Source organism: Typopeltis vanoorti, chromosome 2 (assembly GCF_054136105.1).
Source record: "Typopeltis vanoorti isolate ZY-2024b chromosome 2, IOZ_Tvanoo_1.0, whole genome shotgun sequence".
NCBI lineage: Eukaryota > Metazoa > Arthropoda > Arachnida > Uropygi > Thelyphonidae > Typopeltis > Typopeltis vanoorti.
Window position 1 is genome coordinate 140378824 of NC_143550.1, and position 16550 is coordinate 140395373.

A 16550-nucleotide genomic window follows, 5' to 3' on the forward strand; every position below is an offset into this window, starting at 1 on the left:
AACATTTCGTTGAATATCAAAGATTGCATCCCCTCTTGAATAGTTTTCCGACTGATCACTGTAACCTCAATCTAATGGTCTTTCAAAGTATTACTTCAGACATCCACAAAACCATCAGTTTTTATGTCACCTTAATAATTCCTGGCTACCTTTAACAGTATTCATTCCACTTAAGTTTAGTTTGAGGAATGAATACTGTTAAAATGACAAAATGTTCCAACACAAAGGTGACAGAACTTTGTCACCTTTGTGCTATTAATCGTCTATATTCTTGCATTTTTCTCTGCATTCTCTAAGGACATCTGCTGACCCACATGTGAAGTAACCTGATGTGATTTCGTTTTTAGGAATGCCTCTAATTTCTTGGTCCATCACGAAATTCTAGCTTTTTCTATTTTTGCAAACTACATAAGTATCACAGGTTGTATCATCATTTTTCTCTCAGCTTTTGCTACTTTTTTTTTGTTTACATTATTATGATATCCATTTTTATATTATTCAAAGCTAAATGACTACGACCTATATATGCTTGTGGCCTGAACCAGTATAGATATATATAGAAATTATATTCTTAGCATCTTTAATTTATATGTTCTTTCTTGTGATTATATATATAAATTGCTTTAGTATCATTTTTGTTCCAGGTATTTATCAGAACTTTTCAGCACTCCTGCTCGTGGCCTGAAGCAGTATGAAGATATTAGATCATGTGATACCTCCAGGGAGTCCAAAGGACACCTACTCCACAACTGTCTCCAGACACTCAATCCAACTACAATCATCATCTACACCAACGCCATCTACTGTCCACCACCGGAATCTTCGCAGACAATTACAAACATCCATGCTCAAGGCGGGATTCGGACCAGCAACCTTTTGACTGGAGAGCGGAAACGCTAACCATTCGACCAACCATGCTGGCAAAAAGTTCCTTTAGTCGCTGACTAGACTTGAATTTAAGTCTATTGTTGGGTGGTTTAGCGCTGAGGAGTGCAAATACCACTTCCACTGAGCTACACAGGCTCCCATATTTTTTATTTCTGCTTGTCGCAGAATAAATTATTTGACACCTCCAGGGAATCCAAGGACTCATCAAGGGAGGACACCTGCTCTTCAACTCCATCTCCACCATTCAATCACCAACTGACAGCAACTACACCAACACCATCTACTGTCAACCACCACTGGTATTTCCACAATCATAAACATCCATGCCCACGACAGGATTCGAACCAGCAGCCTTTTGGCTGGAGAGCAGATATGCTATCCACTTGGCTAACCAGGCCAGCATATTTAATTTAATTTTAAATTAAATTATATTTAACAAAAAGTTGTATCTATTATATTAAAAGAAAAATTTATCTTTTAAGCAGGTCCCCCCCTGCAGAAACCATTTTTCATTCCACAAACTCAAGAAAATTGACCATAGAACCCATATTATTTCAGACTTTAAAATATGGTGTGTTAGGATTAGGGACCATGAGATGGCAGCACTTGTTGAGCTGTTTCTCTTCACTGCACTGCTTAACTAGCAATAGCCTTGGGCCAGCTATCTCCAATTGGCTGCCAGTGGAGATTAAACTGCCCAATCAGTCTCCAAAAGTTAGATAGGACTAAACCGCCTCACCTACTCCCTATAGGGGAATAAAGGCGTTAGCCGATTTTTTATTTTTTTTTTTTGAGAACCAACTTAGAGCATACAAAGTAACTTCCAACAGTGTGCTTGTATATATGATGGCAGATAACTTCCCATGAAATCATCCTGTCATGTTTTCACATGCTCATAAAATAAAATATCAATATTTTAAATATATTTTTTAAAATATTGATATTTTATTTTATGAAAATATTTATAATAGGCTAATTTTCTTATTTCCTGTATGTTCTATCATGACCATTCCAAGTCCTGAACAGAAATCCAGAAAGTAATCAACTTTTTTCTTTTTTGGTATTGCAAAAAAAAAAAGCATGACATGCCTCTTTTAATTTTTTTTTTCATTCATCGATTCCCACTCCAAGGTTCCCCCCCACCCCCCGCAATGCTTATGTATACTTTTCAATATCGGTTTTCATTTCACTCTTAATAAGCGATAACTTATTATTTCAAACTTCCTCTATATACTTGTGTCCTGAACCAGTGTAAAGATATCACCCACAATAACATAGTGAATAACGCTTTTCTCATATCTTGATTGCTCTCTCCTGAATGTTCACGCATTTCCTTGTTAGAACATGCTATTAATTATGAAGTCCTGAAGAGAAATCTGGCAAGTACTCTCTCTTTTCTCAAAATTTCTTAAAACATTTCTATATGTTTAATATTCATTTCTACTCTGCTGATTAGATCTCTGACGAGATTTTAAAATTTTTCATGTCAGCTTCCCTGTCTAACTCCTTAGCTGAAAAAAAATTCTTTACTGGAATCTTCCGTTTGACCAACGCAAAAATAAGTTGTCAAATTTCCAATTCAGAAATTTCATCAAATCGTCACTAAATTGCCTGCCATTCAAGTTTACATTTTGCTGATTACTACAGCTTCCTTTTTCTGATTAGTTATAATTTAGTAACATTTCACCTGTTTCAACCTTCATCTCACCTACACCAATTCTGTTGACATGGTCCTTTTGTAATTCTTGTACTACTTTTCCATTGATGCTTCTTAACCTGACAATCTCTATATTCAGTTCTACTGAAGTTGATGTATTTATTTCAGTAGATGAATTCTCTGTTCATTTCGATGCCCTGTTTAACTGGCAAGCTGACAGAGAATTCATCTGACAGTGATGCTTTTTATTATTATTTTTTAAATTTTAAACTCCATAGCAAGAATCAGTTAAAAATCAATATTCAGAATTTCAAGTTCACTGCATAAACAAATTAAAATACTGGTTAATGTTATTAAGATTAAACCGTTAATATCTAAATAACTGAATTTAGAATTAACTTGATACATGCTTCAAATAAATGCTTGCACTTCAAGCTTTTAAAATTTATAACTACACTTTTTTTTTTATTTTATATGTAATGTACATAATGCATGAAACTGTGTGCAGTTGGATATTTAAAAAATTAAATATATTCATTTTTACATGCCTTATATAGAAAACTTACTGTGAAAAACAAACATTTCTATACTAACAAATAAATAAAAATTCAAATTGTATACATTTCTAAAAAAATGTGAACAATAATTTACAATCTTTTACATAGTAAAAAAATCATGTATATATTAGCAAATCAAAACTGGAATTTAAAGTTGTCAAAATATTTTTGGTTTAATCTGACATTTGAATATCAACTGATTTTATGCTGTAGTCTTGCTTGAGCAAAAATCTAATGTTTTTTGTCACAAGAATAGAATTTCAGAATCCCATGATTCTCAATAAAAAAAAAAGTATTTTTCAATAAGCATTGAAACTTATTATAAATACTTATATTTTAAATCAAAACAGTTCATCAGGAAATAATTTGATATTTAAAAAGAGCTACAATTCAGATAACACTGTTCACATAAGTTTATAAAATCTGTAAAAAGCAGCCTGTGATTAACTGCATATATTTTATTTATTATCATTTTAATTTTCTTTTTTTTTTTTTCACTGAAAGCATTCCAGATAAAGACTAGCTATTAGATGTAATCCACCACTGCATTTTATAATTTAAAATATTTTGAATATATGATGATTTCAAATTATAATTATCTGGGTTTTTTTAGAAAAAGCTTAAAATGACATTAATTTGTAGATTGTCATGGTATTGTGAGCAATAGTACAGTCACTGATAAGCTTTTCTAGAAAATAAAATGAATACAAACAAGTATTAAATATGCAGTACACATTTGACTCAACACTGTAGAAAACTCACAGGGAACAGAATAGTTTGCTATAGCAGAACATTTGCTACAATTCTTCTCTAGAATAGCAGCTGTGGGATTTTGGTTTGGATTTTCATGCTTGTTCAAATGAATGAATGTTATGTTTTGCTACAGTAAGAGTCAACTGTATTTTGTCTCCTTGCAAAAAAGATGCTTTTCACCATTTTAGTAGTTGAATTCTGCTCATTACATTAATGTTAAAATTATCTTTACCAATTTTTTTTTATTTAGTTATTTTATTTTTGCTGTATCTATTATTCCAGAAATTGATTTTCAATTCTGGAACCATGCTAATAAGAATAAGCATCTAAGTTCAGAAACAATGTGCTAATATTTCTCTGATTTTTGAAATATATAAGCCTGCCCTTACTATTATTAACAATAACAGTCAACTATATGTAAAAACCAAATAACACAGCACTGACAAATAATCAGGAACAATATCCCAGTTTGGAAATTTCTTAAGTATATTTTCTGAAAACTATTTTTTGATGAAAAGAATTGTTCTTTGCTTATATCACAACAAAGATAACTATGATTATGACATTATTACAACCATTTGCAGATAGGAATGACTGTTGTAATATTAGATTAAGATAAAAATGCATCTTAAATTAACACTCAAGGTATATTGTAATAAATTATGATACAAAAGCAATATATAAAAACATAGGTTTTAAAAAAATATCTCTCTTTGAAAATAACAAAACAGTGGGCTTGAAGAAATTAATTTAATTTACATTTCTAAAAAATTTTAGAAATAAAGTAATACATGAAGGTTAAATATTTAACAGCTCATTCATTATTAAATAAACAGACTAATGAACTTTCAGAAATGATTAATTTATTTTCTTTACACACTGTCAAAGCTACCCACATATGCATTTATATGAACCTCATGTTTCCAGTGGAGGTTGATTTTCATTGCCTAGCAAGATACTACTTACTGAATGCTTTAAAGAGGCTTGAATAATATTCCAATGTTTAGTTTTTTAGAATGGGGTTCTCAAATAATCTAACCCTTAGCCTGCCCATAGCTAAACTGTCACAAAATACCAACCTTTTGAGAGCAAGATTAGCATAGATAGTGATCTCTCAATTAGACCTTCAAATGGACAAACCTTCAATATTTAACTCTTGAATGGGTTAGTGTGTTAAATAACTTTTGGTACAACACCACACAACTGCATCTATGGTTATCCAATCCCAAAATTGCTCTCCTACTGGGGTTGGATAATTCAGAAAGAATTTATATTCTTTAATTCCTATTGATGAAAATTTCAAGGAATCAAGATCTTAATGTTTAAAAATGTACATATAACATTTGGATATTACTGAATAACATAGATATGAAGATGTCTATACAACTTTTGGTAACTTCAATGATGCCAGATTTTCAGAAGAAAGACTGGTAAGTAATAATTATAGTTGTTAGTGAGGAACTTATATCCCTTCCCCAGCAGTTAATCTGTGGTGGAGTTAAGTAGGGGGTTTTTCCTCATAGAACAACTTTTCTTTCTTTTTTTTTTTTTTTAAATCCCCCACATCTCATGTTCCCAGTCAGGACTGGGAACATGAGATGGCAGTATTATCTGCCAGTATTCTTTTCCACTACTTAAAGTGCACACAGCTATTCCAACAGTAACCAGATCTCTACTAATCTCTATAAGAAGTGCCATCTATTTCTCTCTGGGATGTAGAAATGCATTGGAGGATTTTTTTATTGAATTTATTATCTATAAATGTGGATGATAAAGTACTTCATTTGGATGTCTTCAGTCCAACTGTAGATGCAACGAAACTACTTCTCCTCATACTCTTTCATTCCATCTACTGACCTGTGGCACATCTTTCCTCATGACATGTCCTTTCCAAACTCTCACCCCCCCCCCATCCCTTCAACATAAATATGCAATGGGTTCTTCTGCGTATCAGTACAGTATTGAGACACCAATTATCTAAACAGCAAAGCCACAAGATAAGTATAATGAATCAACAGGGGTTAAAGTTGTTCCACTGCATGTGTTCACCAGCTAACTTGTCTAATGGAAAGAAAAGTTCTTTTCTGTTGCGTAACTCAGTTCCAGTTCTGAAAAGACAGAAAATGATTCTTTCAAATCTGATGAGATAGATACAAACCCAACTGAGGGATATGTGTTGTTCTTTAGACTGTGCACAGAGGCATCTTATGTTGAGAACAAAATGTCTACTAATGTGTCATTTTTATTTTCTTTAAATGGTGAAAGTTTTTCTACTTGGTTATATATAAATTAAAGATGCCAAGAAATTATATTCTTGTTTTCATCCTTTATCCAAGTGTAAGCAAACAAAGAATGCGCATGAAGTAACTTCATGACAGGGCAACTCGTATATAGAAGCTAATGACTTCACATCAATTGCTTTAGTATCCCATAATGCAATGCACATATCCTTACAGACATGTATCATGCTATGCATTATGGGAAGGGCCACTACCCAGACCAGTTTTGACCTTTATTGATGAGCCCTTGCTTTCACTATTGTGAAATCATGTTTGCAGAACTTTACCAATAACAGTCATAATGAAAAAAACTGGGATTTTCTTTGGTTGCTGAAAATTTAAATATACAAAGTTAAAAGCAACCAACTGGTTTCATCACAAATTGCTTGTGGGTAAAACAAGTATGAAAGTATGGGTGGCAAATGCAAAATATAAATTAGCAAGCAAAGATATCAAGAACTGTTTTACCATACATTTATACTTGTTTTATCCTGAAGAAGCCGCAAGAAATCTGCGATGAAAATGGTTACTTTTAACTTTTGTATACTACTTTGAAATCACTCACTATAACAAACTCCTAAACAGCCCCTGCTAAAAAACATCATAACATTAAAGAAATTCACTATAGCAAATCTTCCACTCTAACAAACTATTTCTTTTGTCTCTACTAGTTGTTGCTATAAACAGAGTTGATGAAAATAGGTAGATATATACATCTTAAAAGATTCCAATCTCAGGTTGCTGACTTTCAGAAAACTTTATTCAATAGAATGCATGGTGAAAAAATTCTTAATTGAAGTTTGAAGAGAGGATGAAATGGTCACTCCAGAAAAGCAATGAAATAGCACTAAAACATGTCTAGATTGTGTCTATTAAAGGAAGTTTTTACAATGAATGTTATCAACTTTAAAAAGCTGATTAATAAGATTATCAGCATAACAGCAAAGTCATTCAAAAATAAAACAAAGATAATGATTATGAGAGACTATCACATGCAAAGGCTCTGAAATATCTGGATACAAAAACAGTATGGAAGGGCAGAAAAAGTGATTATTTGCTCAATAGTTGATATTCAAAAAGACTGATTATTTGGTTTTCACAAAAAAAAAACTTTTCTTCTGTAAACAGCTGATTACTAATTATTTAATTGCTTTATATAAAAAATTGTTATATATTTTATTTATGTATAACATGGTAATTTAAAAACATTACATTACAGTACTGTTTGCGTAACACATAGTAATGTCTTTTTTTTCTATTTTTTTAAAATCTATACAGGAACAGGGTGCACATTTTTCTATAACACTGACTTCAATCCCTGAAGCATTTGGCAAACATTCAGAAGGCTTTAAACAAATAGATCTTAAAGTCAGTTGGATGAAAATTATTCAGGGAGTATAAAAATTGAAAGGAAACTGTGCAACAGCAGATTAACTAAAATAGCATTTTACTTTTGCAGTGGCTTGTCTTCTCAGCTGACATGTTCCTCTTCCCTACTGGTTTATTTTTCAATAACTGCATCTTCAAAAATTGAATGGGATTAACAAAAAAAAAAGATTAGCCGAAGTAGTACTTTTAGATATATAATGTCTTGCCTTTCCTCCTGTCTCAGTTAGGTAAATGATAACTGGTGGAAATGATTTCCACCAGTTATCAGTAGTTCATGGTCCCTCATGGTTCATGTAACTCAATAAAAAGATTCATTTGTGGCCTCTTTTAAGATTTGAAGGTCATTATGGCATGAACAATTTTCAAAATTTATGTTGATGCCATAAATAGGAATTATTTAATAGCAAGTCACAGTGACATTAATGAGCTACCATCTTTTAAATGGCCTACCTCTCCATACATTAATTTTCATGACAATTATTCTGATGTGAGCTACTAATGTTTCTATTAGTCTACTAAATGGCACAAGAATCATGGTTAGGCATATGTTTAAAAGTGACAAAAATGATTTCTGGAAGCAACGGTGCTGGTTCTATACACAGATTAATAATATCTTCACATAATACTTCCATTTTCACTTAAAAGATGCCAGTTTTCCCTTTTATATGTTAAACTTGTGATAGGACCCTAGGACAAATACTGTAAAGGCCAATTTTTATTTAATAGAACAAATGTTTTAGATATCACCAAATGTTTGCAGTCATGTTCTGGTTACAGTCACAGAAATGTTTGTAAAACATTAAAACTGAACCACACAAAAGAAGACACTTCCAATTGTGTTAACAAAGCAAATTTTTAAGCAAAATTTTTCACATGGGTCACACTAATTAAGAACACTATTCTCCAATGTTATGGATTCCAATATTACAGTTCAAACATTTTTAACTGATCATGTTGCATTTTTGTCTGTACAAATTATTAAGCAGTGTATCGGTACCCAAAACATCTCTGCAAATCTTTTCTGATGCTTCATTTATTTGAAGACCAGAATTTTATATTTCAGTGAGTGTGGGTATGTGCATGCACACACACACACACACACAAACAAACAAAATAAACCAGCAATTAAACTGTTATGAACTAGAGAAATATGAAAATGAAAAACTGTAAATAAACATAAAAAATTAATTGAAATTTTTTTTAGACTTTTACAAAATCAAATTTTTATAATAACCATAGGCAATTAAATGTATCAATCTTTGTTGATCAACCTTAATCATCACAGGTGATTGCAAAACTTAATACATAATTAATGACACATATATTAAATTTAAACTTGGCATCTTTATTAACTTTAATGGAAGTACTTTTCAGAAGTAAATATATAAAGAATTTTAACTATTTTTCAGGCATAAAATGCAGTAGCAAAGTACCAACTAGATAAAACGTTTCTGGCTAAAATATCTGAATGGTTTCTTTAGTCTTTTCCTTCATGAAGTTCTCTACATTCTACATTCAATATAAAATTCATTTCTTTATTTTCAGCAAGTAAGAGAACAAAAATCATTAATGTGAATCAACATCAACTGCAAACATCAAAGTCAGTGAAAAAGGATTCTTCTGAATTTATCTTTTGACATTATTTAGATATTTATACTTTGAAATAGTTCAAGTTCTTCAAGGCATTAACTGGAGTTGGGATTTTCATCACAGAGATTACTTTTTTCTATCACATAAATACAGCAGGCATATCAAAAGGGAAAAAAAGATAAATGTACAGGAAAAAAAAAAAAAGGAATGAAGAAGCTAATTTCCAACACTTAGCATATAAGAACTATATCATTAAGTTGTAAATAAAAGCATTTTGAATTTTAATTATATTCATTTATCTGTAATTGTTATTTCCTCCAGATCTCAAGCTTCACTCATTTATTTACAGTAAACAGGAATAGAGAAATATTGGTAACCAGTATTTTATGAAGTAACCACAGACCTATACACACATACATGGAGACGGTATGCATATACATCAAAACCTGAAATAATGCAAAATTTTGTAATATTTTTGGAACTAAGTAACTTTCAGAAATTTCTGTACAATCACTAAACTTTTTCTTTTTTTAGTGACCAAAGTGGATCTAGTTGACTGAGAGGATCAGTAGGATCTGTAGACTGCTGAATCAGCGATCCACTCTGGATTTTAAAGCTCTCTTTTGTTATGCGTTTTTTGCCAGGCACTGCTAAGGGATCTAGAGTGAAACTAGCTGGATCTAATAAACTAGTGATAGAGGGAGTTGCATCATTTTCTATATCTTTAGAGGAAGTGTCAGTGGTATCTTGTATCATTACAAGGTCCTCATCTTTTTCAGAAGTACTTGCCACAGATACTTCACCATTACCACATTCTATGCTTCCATTAACAGAAATGGGCTGCTGTGTCTCCCTTGATTCTAAACTTTTATTTTCTACATTGTTAGTACTATCTTTCAAGGGAAGTTCAGCTGCTTGAGGTGAATCACCACTTGCTGAGTTTGAACAAGAAGCATCCATTTTAGGCACATGATCTTTAACTTCAGTCTCTGTATCTTTTGCGGAATCCTTATCTACAAGTCCTAGTTTTGCCATTCCAGACTGCAGCTTAGCTAAACCACCACCACCTAGGATGAAATCTTCTGAGGGGTGGCGAGAATGAGTGTATCCACTGCTAACACTGAGAATCTTGTCTTCAAAAGTAGCTTTATTTGTTAGGATGCCTCCTGTAAATAAGAATTCAAAAAGATTAACTAAATAAGAAATTAATGACAAATTCAGGTACTTCAATTTTGGCTTGAACAAAAATACTAGTTCAGTTTCTAGGCTAGGATTTTTGCTAATATACTTAAATTATAATTTTTTATGAATGGAATTCACAAAAAACAGCATAAACCATTATTTATTTATTTTTTATGGGAGGGGATATTACATTTTTAATTGAAGATGGAAATCAAGAGACCATGACATTCCTTTCAAGGGATGCCTACACAAGAGTGACCTGAAAATTTTTTAAATTCAGAATATCCAAATGTCTTGATAATTTAGATGACATTCATTACTGAAAGAAAAACTTAAATATACTTTGACTATTAAATTAAGGAATTTAAATATAAATATATTTATTTAAATATAGTTTAGAAATCCATAACTTGGAATAATTCTGATGACCATAAGTGCATTTGCAACAGCTTTGTCTTATATGATAGAGGTGTGATCAAGCATTTACTTGCTATTCCGTGTTGTTCTCTTCGAAATAGTTCACCTGTGAAGCGATACATAATTTTTTTATGTTGCTCCCACCCATGAAAGGTTATTTGTAAATCTATAATACATTTCATACCATGGGTAGGTTAAGGATCCCCCTCCCGTATTTTTTATCTATTTTATGTTTTGTATTTTTAATTTATTTTTTACATCGTCCAGAAATCTTGCTCTAGAGGTAAAACAGAACTTTTTTAAGCCACTTCAGGCCTCCAATAAGCAGGGTAGTGGTCTCACACCAGGTGATGAAATTCATTTCCCACCTAAAGACAATCACAAATATCCATACACCCATGACAGGAATCAAGCCTGCAGCCTGTCATTTGGAGAGTGGATATGCTAACCACTTGGCAAATGAGGCCAGCATCTAGTAGTAATGGTCCTGTGTGTTTTGAAAACTAGCCTGTGATTTTTTTTTTTCCTTTTCTAATAATCATTATGATATAAATTTTTTTTTTGTGTGATGAATTAACTTCCAAAAGCATCCATTTTGTTTGTGAATGGATGAAACATTCAACATCAACAGATGGTCTACTTTTGAACTTTAAATTTGAATTCTGCTTATTGCTTCCTCTCCAAATTCAATCAATGGTTTCTATGGTTGTTTTACTCAGTTTGCAGCCACACACACTCTCTCTCTCATATGTCTTAAATCTGCTTTTTAAAAAACTACAATACTGCAAAACCATGGAATATTGAAAAGGAATACTTCCATATTCCATGGTTTATTGATCTTACTAAGTCTTCAAGAACTTAGTACAATCAAGAATAACTGATGCTCAATGGAAGTTTATTGGCAAGAATGAAAAGCTTATGGTATAATTTTAAAATCAACATATGACCCACCAGATTCTACTGCTGGGTCATATGTCGATTTGCAGTCACTTCAGAAATAATTTGAGCACACCTTATACTCATCTCCATCAGAATATTCTCAGATAAATATACTAGTGGTGAAAATTATGGCAAACTTTGAAATTCATAAGAAATGAAAAAGCTTCAAATTTTAAGCAATAATTCCAACAAATATGCATAAAAAAGGCTGAATGCAGGGATTTGTTTGTTTTTATTAATATATAATGGCAGGAGATGTGACAGTCGATTGCTTAATGAATGCAACAGATCAAAAATTAGTACAATTAATGCATCTATTTACATGTAATATTAAAATAATTTACATACAAACATGTATCTGCATTTGAATTCTTAAATGACATGATTTAATAAACTACAGTATTTAATGAATAAAATTATTGTATATTGACTATGAACTAAATTTACTATGATAATTTAACAATCAAAAATATATACTAATTGAAATACTTGCAATTAAATAAGATATTTTTACAAAGACAGTGAATAGTCATGAGGCATCTAATGGAACAATCTCAAAAGAACTGAAATTTGGCAATATCAATAGTTAAAACAAAAAAAAAAAGGAACTATACAAATAACATTATTATTATCCGAGACCTCCAAGGAGTCAAGGACTCATCGAGAAGGGGCTATAAACCACCCAAACCAGCTGTCATACCTTCCCTTAAATTCATTCACACTAGATGCACTCACTACCCCTAAAGGCAAACTATTCCACTCACTCACTGCTCTGTGAGATAAAAACCTAGGGTAAGAGGAATACCATAGGATGATAGCTTGGTAAGAAAGCTGTAATGCCAAACTTGATCAAATGCCTTGAAAAAATCAAGAGTGACCACTTGGGTTTCTCCAAACTTTTCCACAGCCTTTCTGAGGTTAAGTGGCCGTGGCGAGAGAATAGCAGAATTCATACTGGTGATCACTAAGTAATAGGGTGATAGTTTGATGTTTGACTTTTGTCTCTCTTTTTTTGGGAAGAGGTTAGATAAAGGCTTGTTGGATTGCCTGATGAGTAGCTGACAATCTTGTCAGCTTCTGAGCTTGTAGAGAGAAGATGGGTGTTAGTTCTGGAGCACAAGCTTTTAGTACAACTGGAGGGAAATCATCAGGGCAAGGTTAGTATTAAGGACCACAGGAGACATACTGTGGATGGTTCATGGAATAGTTGAACAAGAGTTGAAAGAAAAGAGGACATGCCAAGAGGACTGCTTTATCTTTAGATGTTACCAGTGTACCAGCAAGTACGTGAGAGAGAGATGGCAATACAGAAGGGCAGAAGTTGTGTCCCATGACCTTGGCAGGAGGACATGGGACAATGAGGCAAGCTTAGTGCATCCAGCCCTTATAAAGTCTACTTTGGATTTGTTGATTCCCCCCCATAAGCTGGAGTTTTAGACTTGAATCCTTGGACATGTGCTGAATTTTTGGCATTGACATATTTATTGGAGAACAAGGGTTTGAATAAAAGTCAATAGTTCTAAGTGGAGTCAGGAATAAAGGAACTCATCACAGTGAGAATAATTTCAGTTATTAAATCAGAGTGCTAGGATCAGAAAAATGTAAGCAATAATTAGACCATGGAAATGAGGCAGAGAAATCCTGAACCTCATCCCAAATGGCACTTTTGTAGTGTCACAGTATACAAGACAGAGACTGACTGGGAGAAGGATGATCTGTAGAAAAGAAACATGAACAAAGTTATGGTCAGACCAGGCTTGCCATCTTAAAAATGAATATATCAGAAACGGTCAGGCCTGCAACTGAGTGGTTTTACTTATCCTATTTTACACAACAAAGGCTTTATTCACCAATGTTTTCACTTTTCTTCTTCTGCTTTATGTTACTCCCAGGGTTTAGTTTGCTTCTTTCTCTCCTTCTCCACAGTAACATACTTTTGTAACATTTAATAAAAATTATTTTTTGTTAATTTATTTTGGCAGACATTTTCATTGCATTACCCCTGATCACATTAGTAACAATGTGTCGGTAGTAATCCAATGTCTGAACTTTAAAACATTGGCACCCAGGAGTATGAAATTGCTGTTGTAATTACTGGTAGAGGTAACAGTATGTCACTGTCATTCTGGTTTACACCACTCAAAGCATATGAGTCATGGAGAGGGTTCTGCCCCAAAGGCCCACAGTGCTGTTGCACTGTGGACCTCAGGGCAGAACCCGCATTTACTAAGTGCTAAGATACATATATGAATATATCAGTACTGTACAAGTTGTTATGTTCCATTGAGTCATTTTTGACTCCTGGTGATTCTATGAACATACATTCTCCATTCAGATCTGTCCCTGGCCATATCTTTCAGAATTTCAAAGCGCATTCCAGTTGCTTCTTTAACTCCATTCACCCATCTAATTCTTGGTCATCCTCTTCTCCTGCTTCCATCAACTTTAGCAAGCATCACCATCTTCTCCAGACTGTCATTTGCTCACATAATATGTCTGAAGAATGACAATTTTTGCTTGATGATCATAGCTTCAAGGGAGCAATCTGGCTTTATTCTGTCTATTCACTGATTTATTGGTTTGCTTTGCAGTCCATGGTATTCGTGTCTCCAAACCCATAATTCAAATACATCTTCCTTCTTTCACTCTTTCTCAGGGTCCAACTTTCACATCCATACAGTACCACAGGGAATACCATTGCTTTCACAATTCTGATTTTTGTTGCGAGGCTAATATCTTTATCTTTAAAGATCTTGCTTAAATTTGTCATTGCTTTCTTTCTGAGTAATAATCTTTTCTAACTTCTTCAGTACAATAACCCTCTTGATCAATTCGGGATCATAGGAGCACAAAATTGTTAACTGCTTCCATTTTCTCCCCATCTACTTCAAAATCATTAAGCTCATATGTTGCCATAACTTTTGTCTTTTTGAGGTTAAGTTTAAGACCATATTTAGCACTTTCTTCTTTAACCTTCATAATAAGTTCCTCCAAATCTTCTTTGCATTCCGCTAGCAAGGTGGTATCATCTGCATACCTCAAATTATTAATATTTCTTCCATTAATTTTAATTCCAACTGAAGACTCCTCCAGCCCTGCCATTATTAAAATGTATTTGCTGTACAAGTTAAACAGGTACGGAGATAAAATACATTCTTGTCGCACCCCTTTACCTATTGTGAAATACTCAGTTTTTCCAAGATCTGTTTGGACAGTAGCTTCTTATTCATAATAAAGATTCCTCAGAAGGATAATGAAATGCTCTGGTACTCCCATTGTTCTTAAAACATTCCACAGTTTCACATGATCTACAGAGTCAAAAGCCTTGCTATAGTCAAGGAAACAAAGGTAGACATTCTTTTGATATTCATGTGCTCTTTCTATTATTCATCTCACATTGGCGATTTGGTCTCTTGCTCCTCTGCCTTTTCGAAATCCTGCCTGTTCATCTGACATTTCTCTCTTTATGAATGTTTCCAGTCTTTTCTGAATGATCTTAAGTAAGACTTTACTTGCATGAGAAATCAGTGCTATAGTTCTGTAATTTTCACACTCTCTTGCATCGCCTTTCTTCAATAAAGGTATATAAATTGATTTTTTCAATTCCCTAGGCCATTGCTTTCACGATTCACATTTTTGTTGCGAAGCTAATATCTTTATCTTTAGATTCACATTTTTGTTGCGAAGCTAATATCTTTATCTTTAAAGCTCTTGCTTAAATTTGTCATTGCTTTCTTTCCGAGTAATAATCTTCCTCTAACTTCTTCAGTACAATAACCATCTTGATCAATTCAGGATCCTAGGAGCACAAAATTGTTAACTGCTTCCATTTTCTCCCCATCTACTTCAAAATCATTAGGTTCACATATTGCCATAATTTTTGTCTTTTTGAGGTTAAGTTTAAGACCATATTTAGCACTTTCTTCTTTAACTTGATAATAAGTTCCTCCAAATCTTCTTTGCATTCTGCTAGCAAGGTGGTATCATCTACATACCTCAAATTACTGTACAAGTAAGTACTGATATATTCATATATACACACACACACACACACACACACACACATGAACTCATGATATCAAGATATCAGAAGCCGACTGAACTTTCAGGTGTGAGTACTACTGCTATTAGTGCTTCAAGGAAGGCACCGAATACATCCTACAAAACAGACAGTTAAAGACCAAAAATTGATAAAACTTATGGTGCACAAATCTAATAACAGTATTATATGACTGGGGTAGCAAAAATTACAGTAAGTATCCCCCAACCCCAATTTTTTTTTAATGTTAGGCCTACCTATAGTACTTTAGTACTAAAGATACAAGAAATTATATACTTGGTTTTTGCTTATACTTGGATAAAGGATTGAACCAAATATATAATTTCTTGGTATCTTTACTTTACAGTATAACCTTTACAGTATTGGAAGAAATTTGAGAAAGGAGAAACTTGTTCACATTAGATTTTGAGTGTATGCATTATATTCCTTAGGAAACACATAAGAGGGGGGGGAGGCTTTTCCAGAGTACAGCAGAAGCAAGAATGAAGGAGGAAACTGAAACAAAGAAAATAAAAAAAGGTGATATTCTTCTAAATAACAAATATAAGATGTTATATTCAGAGAATAAAGATCAGGAAGCAGAAGCTGCAGTATTTAACATTTAACATGAAGATAATCTTCTTGAATGGGAGACAAGACTAAGTAGCACAATGTGGGCATGCATAAAAATAGGGAATTGCACAATGAGATTTATGCTATTTTTCATAGAAGGTTCTACTAAGGAAAAAATGGTGGATTTTTGAGTCATTAGAGAAGGTATCTGAAAAAGGAAAAGTTGATTGTGTTGAGAGTAGGAAATAAACACTAGATGTAGAAATGCTTTGGAAAAATTTGGAATG

The 16550-nt window shown here is 32.9% G+C and overlaps 1 protein-coding gene across 2 annotated transcripts in view; it reads right to left on the reverse strand.

Annotated features, from left to right (window-relative positions):
- Positions 1–2981: 2981 nt before the first annotated feature.
- Positions 2982–16550, reverse strand: part of mop (tyrosine-protein phosphatase non-receptor type protein myopic) — a 352485-nt gene continuing 338916 nt past the window's right edge. For both annotated transcript variants that reach the window (XM_090413257.1, XM_090413258.1), the window contains one exon: positions 2982–10279. In XM_090413257.1, coding sequence (XP_090269383.1) covers positions 9627–10279 — 653 coding nt within the window. In that variant the 3' untranslated portion in view covers positions 2982–9626. The remainder of the gene's footprint in view (positions 10280–16550) is intronic.